This window comes from Leptodactylus fuscus, chromosome 1 (genome assembly GCF_031893055.1).
Source record: "Leptodactylus fuscus isolate aLepFus1 chromosome 1, aLepFus1.hap2, whole genome shotgun sequence".
Taxonomy (NCBI): Eukaryota; Metazoa; Chordata; class Amphibia; order Anura; family Leptodactylidae; genus Leptodactylus; species Leptodactylus fuscus.
In genome coordinates this window covers 245449903-245462214 of record NC_134265.1, presented here as the reverse complement: position 1 = coordinate 245462214, position 12312 = coordinate 245449903, and the positions used below count along the sequence as shown (strand labels likewise).

At 39.5% G+C, this 12312-nt stretch overlaps 1 protein-coding gene across 2 annotated transcripts in view; it reads right to left on the bottom strand.

The window, feature by feature from the left end:
- CCSER1 (coiled-coil serine rich protein 1) overlaps window positions 1–12312 on the bottom strand; it is a 646501-nt gene that overhangs the window by 546001 nt on the left and 88188 nt on the right. For both annotated transcript variants that reach the window (XM_075285086.1, XM_075285095.1), the window contains exons 2-3: window positions 10872–12177; window positions 5809–5996 (exon numbers count right to left, since the gene is read on the bottom strand). In XM_075285086.1, the coding sequence (XP_075141187.1) occupies window positions 5809–5996; window positions 10872–12159 (1476 nt within the window). In that variant the 5' untranslated portion in view covers window positions 12160–12177. The remainder of the gene's footprint in view (window positions 1–5808; window positions 5997–10871; window positions 12178–12312) is intronic.

The following is a 12312-nucleotide window of genomic DNA, read 5'->3' as shown; positions in this document are numbered from 1 at the left end:
CTTTTAGCAACTAGATCTCTATCAAAGACTTAGCATGGTCCCAATTTTTTTTTTTAAGTCCAGAGCTATTATTGGTTTCATGAGAATAAAGCATCAGATACTTTGCACAATCACAAACGGTCCCTGGGAGCAAATAAATAAATAAATAAATAAATAAATCATAACCTTTATTAGATAAAAGATAAAAGTAGTCATATGCAGCTCACTTAGGGCTCGTTCACACATGGGCAAAGGGGCGGATTTTGAAAGCGGATTTCGCTTCAAAATCCGCCCCTTTACAATGGTGGTCTATGCAGACCGCCGGGCTTCTTTTTTCCGTTAGTGGTGGGCTGCTGCTAGTGGAGAAAAGAAGCGACATGTCCTATCTTCAGGCGGAAACCGCGGCGCGCTGGGCCGCGGCTTCCGCCTAGCGGCAGCACCCTCCTGTGTCGGCACATTCATTTGAGCCGACATAGGAGGGGAAAGCCGCGACCGCGATGGTCGCGGCAGGCGGGTTTTGACCAGAGAGAGACGCGGATCACCGCGTCTCTCTCTGTGTCAAAACCCGCGCGGACCCCCCAACGTGTGAACTAACCCTTAAGATGCTACAGTGGCAGGGAAGAGTGTATTAATAACACCTAGGGGAGAGGTACCACGATACTGAGCACAACTCTCCGCGTCTATCTCCATATGTCCCTACAGATATAGCCCCACACAGCAATGGGCTATTATGGTGCTAGAGACTCACAGTGATATTATAGGGTCAGCTGATTCATACAGCCACTGGAGTCAGTAGCAACCTCACCACCCATATAAGTCAGTACAGTATGTGATCTCAGCACCTGAAGATAATAAGGTCAAAGCCATGTTTATGACTAATTGACCAATAATCCTGGGTAACTGTTTTCGTCCTAATTAATTACGCTGAGTGCCACCAGTAAGGAAATGACACCAGACACACAATGTTGGTATTAGTTCCTCTCTCAACCAAGAAAGAAATACTGACGCATTTTTATTAAAACAACGTGGGGTTAAATAGTAGCAGAGAGAAGAAGAGAGATAACAACAATGTAAGTTTTCATATTCATTCCTGATTGCTATACTACATTTCAATCAAACAGAAAAGGTTTAAGCAGTTCCATATATAGCCAACTACTTCCGGTCCCGCGCGGTAACCTTGGGGAGCTGTCTTCTGGCAGCAAGCCAAGCATTTGGTTTTTCTTGCACTCTGAAGTGCAGGTGCCATCTTCTTCTCAACGTATCACTATATCCTGGTTTCAAGCTTAAGCAACTATATCTATATATCTATATATACTTTAAGGATAACAATGTTTTTTATACATTACATGATTATAACCGTCATTAGTGATGGAGGCGCCTGTTGTCTATAGTTGCAACTTATACTAATTCTGTATGCGTTTCCCCTCTCATAAAAGGATCATCAGGAGTTAATGTTAGATTACAAGGATCCGATGGTGAGCCTCGGTACTGGTATATAAGCTGCCAGCTCATATACCAGCACCGAGGCTCACCAGTTATACTATTTTGAGGAATGTTTATTGCTTTGATCACTTTTATTCCACTTTATTAAATTTTTAAGAGAGGTGAAACACAAAAAACATTTGCTTGGCTCTTGATTTTATTTTTTTATACATACAGAATTCACCATATGAGAAACAAGTTTTTAGACCAAACATTTTTAGACACAGGGATGCATAATGTATATGTGTTTCACTTTTTTTTAAGTTTTATATGTGCTCTAGGATTATTATTATTATTATTATTATTATTATTATTATTATTATTATAGTTTATTTATATAGCACCATTAATTCCATGGTGCTTTACATTTGGGGGATAAAGGGGTGATTTGAATAGTTAATTCTTTTAATATATAGCACCTCTCTGTATACAACATTCAGCAATAATATGCTCACGTGCTAATACGTATATAGTACATGAAAAATCTGCTTCTTTTAGAAATTGTTAATGCCAGGAAACATATGCAAGAACTACGAAATAAAGTTTCATTTAGCATTTTCTAACAGTAATGATTCTTTTTATTCCATCTCGATCCAGTTTTCTAATTGTAAGCGTGACCTGTGGTTTAAGTGCGACAGCAGGCATCTGCACTGCGAGCGACTGGTAAACACAGCTAATTATTTACACAAATGGCTGAACAGCCAATCTACCATAGGCTGCGGCCAGGTTTTCCGCTGCGTATGTAAGTCCGTTAAGGTGTTTTGCCAAATGATGCTGCCAAATGATGTTATTTTGTTAATACCAGTACATATTACTAGATTTAGAAAATACTAATAGGCTATGTATTTAGAAATATAACGGCTGAAATCTCTGGCCGTGGAATGAAGGTTAATATGCCCTGCAATTGGGGAGAAAGACACAGCTGTGACTTGAAATGTTTTCACACTAGTCAGCCAATTAATTATACAGAAATCTAAACTCCATCTAATTCTAGTATAAACTGGTTAAAAAAAAAGAGAAAACCAGTCATTTGCCTACAATATCTGATTTATCAGTTAAAGGCACATTCCACTGAACGTGCTCCTATACGTTACTAAATGAAGATAAATGAAATATTTTCCCCCAGGCCATTTAACATAGCAGACCACAATACACACTGCTAGTTTTCTCATATGCTTTTAAAGCCCTTGTTGCCCATTTCAGTGAAATGGAACTGAAGTTTATCCAATTGGCTGCGTACTAGAAATGATTTAAACAAAGCTGATATTAAGGCTGAGGTTAATCATGTAGACATGTGGGTGCAGCTCATATATCAGCTAGACAGGCCCCAAGTCTCATTGGTCATTTCCCAGGCACATGTTATAATTAATACGCGGACCTGTTCCCATACGAAGACTACGTCTTATGAACCAAAAAAACAGGGATTATGGGGTTAAACAACCTCCTTCAGCATCCAAAGAATTAGGCATTCAGGGCACCTACCACATATGCAAGGATGCACGCTCTAAAACTGCCATGACAGCAGTCATCATTACAAAGGCAAATGCAAACAGCAGACTTCTCCCTACTGCTATTTGTGCTTCTGATTTGTGAAGCCTATACAAGACTATGGTAATTGTTTGCATTGTGTTTGTGTTGTGTGTGAGCACCTGACTCATCGTTTAGTAAAATTATGTATGCCCTTTTTCTAATGCCTTTAGGCCAAGGCCCCACGTTGCGGAAATGTTGCAGCAAAAAAGGCTGCATTTTACATTAACTGCAAAGTGGAAGGGATTCTTGCTAATCCCATCACCACAATGCAGAAAAAAATCTGCAAGCGTATCAATTATACATAAACGGAACATGGAAACGCTGGCATTTACCGTATAGCTGTAAGTCCACAGTTGGAAACTCTGCAGTCTTTCTGTGAAAAACACTGCAGAAAAAATCATGACGCATTTCCATTGCAGTGTTTTTGTCACCAGATCTGAAAAGCCTAATAACATCCATCATCTGATATGCACTGCCACACTGAGCAGTCTGGTGTTTTATGCTAAGGCTAAGGTGCCACATAGTGAGCCACAGTCAATAAACGCCGCAGAAACACATTGCGTGTTTACCACAGCGATTTGCACAGAAAGTCTGCAGAGTTTTCCTGCAGATGGAGATGGAACCATTTTGCATTCACATTTTTTTTAGTGAATATCACAGATACTGCTATACGGCTCAAACAGCATGTATATGGATGTACAAAGAAACGTGTGCCACTATTAACTCGTTTTTGACAAAAAGTAGAGATAGAACCTTCTTGGTCTAACGCAGGGCTATGATTCATACAATGAAGTCGGGGCATGGTTGCCTTGTGTTATATTTATGAGAACTCTAATGTAGGAACATTTGGCATATACAATAAAGGTTCACGCTTCACCTCATTTAGCAACTGCTCGGCTACCACATTAGGGGGAGGTTTAGGAAAAGCAGTACAAATGAGAAAGTGAAGGAGTTGCCAAAAGCATCAGGTTCCTGTTTTCATGTACAAAAGGGAAATCAGTGTTAATAATATGGTTATTAACAGGTAAGCCAACTTAGCATGTACGAGCATTGAGCAAGAAACTGAGATGAAATACTACCCTTTTATCCTTTTAGGTGGTATATAGTAACTATGTTGTAAATGATTTTGTGAGCAATTAAAGCAAATGCTGAAACTTGTTTGCTATTAAATAATATAATAGAATTAAAGAACATATTCAACAATATAAGCTAGGATCCCATCCACTTTGAAGTGACTGTAAAAATCATGCGTTTACATCTTGTGGAGCTCTGGCCTAAAGGGGTATTCTGGTAATTACAAGGATCCCCTATCCACATTACAGTGATTAAATATCTGATCGGTAGGGTACCATCACAAAGTCTGACTGTTCCATTGCTTAGGAAACTTTAGGACCGCTAAAGAAAAGCTAAGTGTTCTATTTCTATTTCTCTACGGCACTAGAGATCACTATTCTTGTGAGAAGCATTGGTGTCTCAGTGGTCAGAACTAGAGATGAGTAGGTACTCGATCGAATACTACGGGATTCGAAATATTCGGACTCGATCGAATACTACTAGCTATTCGCAGTAAATATTCGATTCAGAACCAGCGTTGATTGGCCGAATACTATACAGTGTATAGCATTCAGCAAATCAACACTGGTTCTGCAGCAGGCTCGTCCTTGCTAGTCGGCAGAGCTGGCAGCTTGCTGTTACGAGGGAGCTTACTTTTTCTCATAGGAATGCATTGACAAGCGTTGATTGGCCAGTGTACAACATTCAGCCAATCAACGCTGGTTCTGCCGGAGGCTCGTATGTGAGTCTCCATTGTGGTCCGATCTTAGACTCCGCCTCCTCACAGACGAGCCTCAGCAGAACCAGCGTTGATTGTCCGAATGCTGTACACAGGCCAATCAACGTTGGTCAATGCATTCCTATGACAAAAAAGTCAGCTCCCTCGTAACAGCAAGCTGCCAGCTCTCCCGACTAGCAAGGACGAGCTTGCTGCAGAATCAGCGTTGATTTGCCGCAGGCTCGTCTTTGCTAGTCAGGAGAGCTGGCAGCTTGTGGTTATGAGGGAGCTTACTTTTTATCAGCGCAACTGCAAGCGCTGTGCAGTTAAAGCGCATGAACCCCATAGACTATAATGGGGTCTGTGCGCTTTAACTGCACAGCGCTCCTCCTAAACACTCTCCTCCTGCTACTCTTGGACTTGGTGACTCTCCTTTAGTCGAATAGTGGTTTCCCCTGAAACTAGCATTTTTTTCCCATAGACTATAATGAGATTCGATATTCGATCGAGTAGTCGAAATTCGAATATTTCACTGTTCGCTCATCTTTAGTTAGAACCCCACCAGACAGTTATTTCCTGTCATTGGAAACAAATAATTTGAAGGTACTTCTCAAGAAAAAGTGATACACTGTATTACACCCAGTGAAGTGCCTCCATTGCCAAGATACTGCTGTTTATGTCAATATGCAAATTGAGATATTTGGGCAATGAGGGTGTTGCCATTGCTTCAAAAAGGTGAGTGGTCACATCCTTGTTGCTCCAAAGAGCTAATTTGCATGTTGACAAAAACTGCGATATCTCTGCAATGGAGTGTCCAATTTCCAAGGGAAAAACCCCATTTGATTTAGGTGACCTTAGCCTATATTGATTGGGTTGATGTGCAGGGTTCTGGTTATAGACTCCATTTAAGAAGGAGCAGGGTGGTGAATTTAAGAACCTGGTACACTCATTTGATTATTTAGAAATACAATCTTAAATCATCTGACATTTTTGACACAATAATAATTATATAACCTTAAAATCAAATAAAAATATTCTTCATTTACCATGCTATTCATTTTGGAAGATGTTGAGATGGTTCGCTGTTTTCGGAAATGAGACCCTTCATCTGGATTTCCCTCCTTTGGTTTGAAAGCCATCCTGCTGCCCCCTGCCGTGCCCTCTGAGGATGAACGCAAACGCCTTTCTGAATATCTCCATTCTCGGTGTGGGCTGAAACTACTGGCATAGTTAACTGTGAACACACAGATGGAAGTGCTAATAAGTGTTTGTTAAATGGAAATACATTTAGTTCAGAATAAAAAATATTTCTGTTCCTAGAAGGATGATTCTAAGAAAAAATTAGTGTATGTCATGATGCCTTTATCTTTTACTTAGGAAAGAAACTTGATTGACAGTATATAATGTAGCTTATCTAAATATACTGTACATACCAGTAAATACAGTAATGTCACTGTTATTTGTGCAGAGTTAGGTGGCATTCACACTACCGTTGGTGACCGTCAGCAGTGTACATAGCTATTGTCCATTACAAGATTTTAGCAACGGACACTAGCTGAACTGTCAGAAATCCATTAAAATTTCCATTCAACTCAATGGGATTTTATCCTGTGTCCTTTAGTTTCCGCTTACACCCAAGTCTGTTTTTTTCCAGTGGACAAAAAATCCTACATGCAGGACTTTACTGTCCGTTAGAAAAAAAAGGACGGCAAGTGTCCATTATTTAACATTGAAGTCTATGGGAGACGGACTTATAACGGACAGTAACTGATAGCCATTAGTTACTGCATGTTTGTGTTCGTTATGATAGGTGTCCTTCATAATGGAATCCAATGATAGTGTGAACCCTTCCTTAAAATGCAATTGTACTTATAGTACCGATACTTAAACTTCCATTGGTAAATGAGTTTGTATGCAAACAGCTATGTTTATGTTTGCAGCTCTAAGAGCCATCAGTTTCTATGGGATATCTGATAGTTTGCAGGTAATCAGAAATCACATCATTACAGTCTCATGTAGCAGGGAGCTGCTTCACATTCCTTGTGTGTTGGCCCCAAGGGGGCAGTCTTAGTTAATGATTCAGAGCCAGACAGACAGCCCCTGTAGACATGTCACTGAATATAGTACAGACTGACATAAGGGGAGTGAAGAAGAGAAAGCTGTCTGTTATGTGAGCCTGTGATGAGCAGTCGCTGCTATCCTTGAGGCCCCGACAGCTGCCGATACTACAGTAGTACACCACAACAAAATCAAAGATGTAACCAATCTACTACATTTTACAACTATATTACTGGCAGCTGATGGTAGGCTAAGAACCATATAAATTGTCAGAATCTTACAACAAGCTCATAGAACTATAGCAGCACCGTGAGAGTAGTCTTTGCACAAGTACAATATTATAGCCACTTAAAATTTGGAACGCTGAAATAGTTTGGTCTATCTATCTACCTATCTATCTAAGGCCCGATTCACATCTGCATTCAGGCTTCTGTTCGGGGGATGGCGGGGGGTGGTCCATTTGGTTTCTGTTCGGTTTCCACACGAAAAATGCAGAGAGAAAAGTGCTGCTTGCTGAGCTTTCTCTCTGGATTTTTCATGCAGAGAGGAAAACAGAATCCCCAAACACAAATGTGAACTGGGCCTAAGATAGTAAAAAAAAAAAAAAAAAAAAAAAAAAAAAATAGCAGCACTTCAAAGTGAAGGTAAAATAAGTAAAATAAAAAGGCTCAATTGGGTGAATACAGACACCATTTTCTTTACTTTCACCTTGGAGTGCTGCCTAGTGTTTCGGATATTTTACACAGAGAATGTTGGTCTGCTTGGAGGACAACACCCACAAAAATATTGCTGTGGTGCTATATTTTTCTATTATCTATCTATCTATCTATCTATCTATCTATCTATCTATCTATCTATCTATCCATCTATCATCTGTGAGGGGTTAATTCCAGTTCCTAAACTGTAACTTAGAAAAATAGAGAAAAATAAGCTAACCACTAACCTTGAGCATATAGCCAGAAGTAACAGATAAGATGCTCCCCCAGTAACCCTGAGCCTTATATTTTTACTAAATGTGCTGATCTTTGTGTCTATGTGCGTATTAGAATACTGTATATCTAGTTAAAACCAGTTTTTCGCTCTCCGTTTTACATGCTGGTGGATGTAAGTTACCATATTTGTACATCGCAATACGTGATGGCCATAACAAGACGCATAACGTTCACAAGATATGAAGTCAGTTCTAATCTCTTGTTTTGTCTGTCATCCACTAGCATGAAACCTGGAAGGTCATGGCATCCATTTCTTCAGACTGTGTTAACATAATTACACACTAAAATGGATGACACGGACAACCATGTGTTAACTCATGTATTGTTTATACACGTATTCATAGTTTGTAAACGCCCATTTTGTACTTTGACCAATAATAATTCATATTTCTATATGATGTAGTTTGTCATGCCAAAATTAGCATACAACCATTATTTCTCTATAAAAGCTAAGTAATATGTAATAAACTTTGGAACATTCTGATTAAGATACTTGAGTGTCTAGCTGTCTGTTCTACGGCTACTCGTGATTACGTCATCAATTTGGACTACGACAACATATCCAGGGGCAGTTGTCCCCTAACACATCTATATATATATATATATATATATATATATATATATATATATATATATATATATAATATCACTGCTTGGCTGAATAAATACACTGGGGTTTTTTTCCTTTAATTTTGGAAAGCTGCCTATTTTTTATTTTTTTGGATCTATCTATCATCCCAATTAATAGAATTTAAGCACACAGGCATCATTTGAATCTCTATTATTACACGTTGCAAATAACCCAAAAACAAAGCTGAATCTGATCTAATTATGGTCTGTTGTAAGAACTAGCTAAGCAATGACTGAGCGCCATGTGACAGGTCTGTAAACCATCTTGCCACATTATGTGTGGAACTAAATATCAAACAATTCACCCGGAGTATTCCTAATTATGACTGAAAACGTGTGAGCTATTCTAACTACAGACAATACCGCTATTGTATGAGAATTACAAATTGCCACAGGGTAAAATCATTAGTGGGTAATATGAATGTAAAATTTTTATTAAAATACATGTTTTTGCTCAAGTTGAAAGAACTATGATGCTGCTCAAACATAATAGTTTGGGAAGGGCAGAACATGGAACTTTGCATTCTATGCATATTTTATTAGCTTGGTGTATTTCTTATTTACATAAAGGATTTACCGCTTGTAAGAAGACACAATCATTTTAAGTAACCATAGATGAAAATATACCGATATAATAATGTGTTTAAGCAAGAGTGGGAATTAAAAAAGGGCAGGTCAGGATCTATGACCACCTTACACTTGAGAAATTGCACAATTTAAACCTATACCAGGGGACACATGTTGTGCACTTGCAGCTGGTTAACCACTGCAAAATTGCTGGTGGCTAAACTGTTGTTTTGTACAGTAGCATTGTACTAGAGGGGATGCAAAGAAGTCCAATTCACACATTGCAGAAAAAAAAATTGCACAACAAAGTGTCTTGTGGGTATGGAACATACAGAGTGTCAGTTATCGCTGCATGTCAGGAAGAGTTCACACTACCGTTACTAATGTCTGCTGCTGTCTTCTGTCATAGGATGATAGATGTGACAGAGAACGGTCACATGCAGGACTTCATCTTCTCTTACAAAAGTAAACAAAAATGTCGGAAGATAGCTTCCGTCATGTTGTTTACATTAGTGTCAATGGGAATGAGTCTGTGGCCGTTCTCTGTGACAGTTTAATGGCCATTGCTTTCATCCTATGATGGAAGACAGCAACGGACATTAGTAATGGTAGTGTGAACTCCCCTTTAACAGTTTTCAATCTTTGCAATGCAATTTTTTTAAAAAAGTCTGGCCAGCCACCCAAGTATTATAGCTGAAAGCCATGGTGAAAAACAGCTGCAATGGTCTCAAAATATGTAGCCTTAATATAAAATCTAATTTAAAATGATGCTTTCTATAACAGGTCCATTTTCATAAATTTTCCATAAAATAACAAGTCTGTGCTGTACTATATCTCTGTTATCCCTCCTAGAAATGTATTGACCATGGGATGTTATTGTTCCCCATATCAAAGAGCAAGTCTCCACACTGTCTGATAGTGGCAATACTGATTACATTGTATCCGGCTCTGCAGGGACACTCCATAGCCCAAATATCCTCAGATGCCATTTTATATATAAATTTGTAGGAGGAATAACAGATAATGTTAGTTTGTACATTGTATGGTTGTATTATTTTAGGACTACTGTATACAGTACTTCACAAGGGAGAGAGTATTAATAGAAGGTTTTGCATAGGGAACATCCAATCTAAATCAGGACCTAGCTTGGTAAGTAACGTAACTTCACAGTAACAAGTAAAAGTGGGGAATATGCAAATCTGGTTCCAGGGATGTAATTAGGAAAATAGTGCCTCTGTACGCTGCCTGTTATTCTCCTAGTGGAGCGAAAATGGCTTTGTAAGTCTCCAAACGCCTGCAAAGGTGCTCTCTCCTCAAGGAGTGTTATTATCCCCTGACCCTGGTCTAAAGTCTTTCACCCAGCCAAACCAGTTTCCCTACGCTGTGCTGATGAGATCCACCAGATCGAAAGGGCACTGTTCACAGCTGGGATTCTGTTCATTTTGGAATGGATATACTGGTTTGGCAATAACCCCTCAACATGTTATTAGGCTTATTGAAGAAGTCATGCATGATATTAAGGGGGATGTCCTAACAGGCAGTGTACAGAGGCACTCTTTTCCTAATTACCTCATGGATGAAGATTTGCATATTCCCCATAATCCCCTAGTGGAGCGAAAATGGCTTTGTAATTCTCCATACACCTGCAAAGGTGCCCACTCCTCAAGGAGTGTTATTATCCCCTGACCCAAGTGAAAGTGAGTCATAAAACCTAGCACTAGATAGCTTTCTCTAGCTGCATTACGTCTTCTGACAGACTGTTGGATCACCTTCCCCTTCATTCTCCTGTCTTGATATTCTCCATTGCTTTCTAGATTTTTTAAAAATTGGAGAAAAGATAAAGGTAAAAAAAAGGTGAATACCTCTATGGTGACCATGGTGGATCATGGCAGACTGTGTCTCGAAAGAAGCAATTCCATTTGTTTCTTGCAATGAATGATGGTTTGGCATAGTAAAAGTTGCATGACGCTGATGATATAGTGCTGGCTCAGATCTCTTTGGAAAGGTTTGTGTAGCGTAGGAGTGCTCTCCATTTTGAAATACTGGCTTGTCTATATGTTGTTCCCCGATACCATTTTTGACATTATAAGTACTGCTAGAAGTAAGTTCACAAATAGGTAACAGTGGTTTTGAGAATACAAGAGATGAGCTTGACTCCGATCTTTCCACAGCTGCCTCGACTTTGGGTTTTGTATGGGACAGACTGTCACATTGGGAGGGGTCTTCAGCTGCTACTTTATCATTTTTTTCTTGTGTTGTAATGGAGATTGGGCTGGCAACAATTTGTGAGGTAGAAAGCGGATGGCAAACGTTCTGTTTGCTGGAATGCTGATTTGTAGTGTTTGGCAGAGAATCCGCTTCAGAGGCCGAGTCATCCATAAAAGTGAAGTCTGATGGTGTCTGTGGAGCAGTTGTGTGATCAGTGGATACAAGGGGTGACTGCAAAGAGTGTTCTATATAGTCTGATACTTCAATAGTGCTATGTTGTACCGTCTTGACAAGTAAAGAATTTGTTTCGGTATGTGTGTGAATTTCTTCTTTACACCCTGATGTCTGTGGTGGTGGAGGTGTTGGACACTGAGATCCATGTTTGGAGAACCTGTAATGGGATGAGAATGACCTAGGAAGAAGTTTCCTTGAGGATTGTTTAATAGACCTTCTGGTTTGATCCTCTATAAATCCTGAGTCATCGCCTTCACTTTTACCCAAGCAATTTGTGAACACATTTTTATGACTTGAATTTTCCTTCTTCCCTTCAAAGTTTTCGGTTAAAGACCTGGTGATTTTCTTTCTACATGAACCAGGGATACTTGAGGAGCCCTTTAATTTTACCTTAGACTGCTCTTCCAAATTGAGATTCTTCAACGTATTTTGGGCTGCCTCAGGATTATGTGTTCCTTGGCTACATTCATACCTTTGATCGTTTTCTTTTTTGTGTTGAAAACTTAAAGATGGAGTGCGAAATATACTTCTTCGTTTTCCGGTGCTTCCTGAGCTGGAATTGGTACTAGAGGGGGAGGAACTGTGCAGTCCACCAGTATTGTTGGAGGAGGGTGAGGAAGGCAAGGAATCTTGTCTACGGCTTAAAGTGCGTCTAAATATTGGCAACTTGGAGACAAGTGCTGAGCGCTTTGTTCCTATGTCCCCCATTACAGCTAAGGTCTGTACCTGTGAAAACAAAATAAGTATAGAATTGGGAATTTGTTTAATACAGAGTCACAAGAACAGACACATAAATCACTATAGTCATAGCAGGGCTCAAACAGTTTCAGCCTAAGGTCCCATGTTGAGAAACACAGCTAA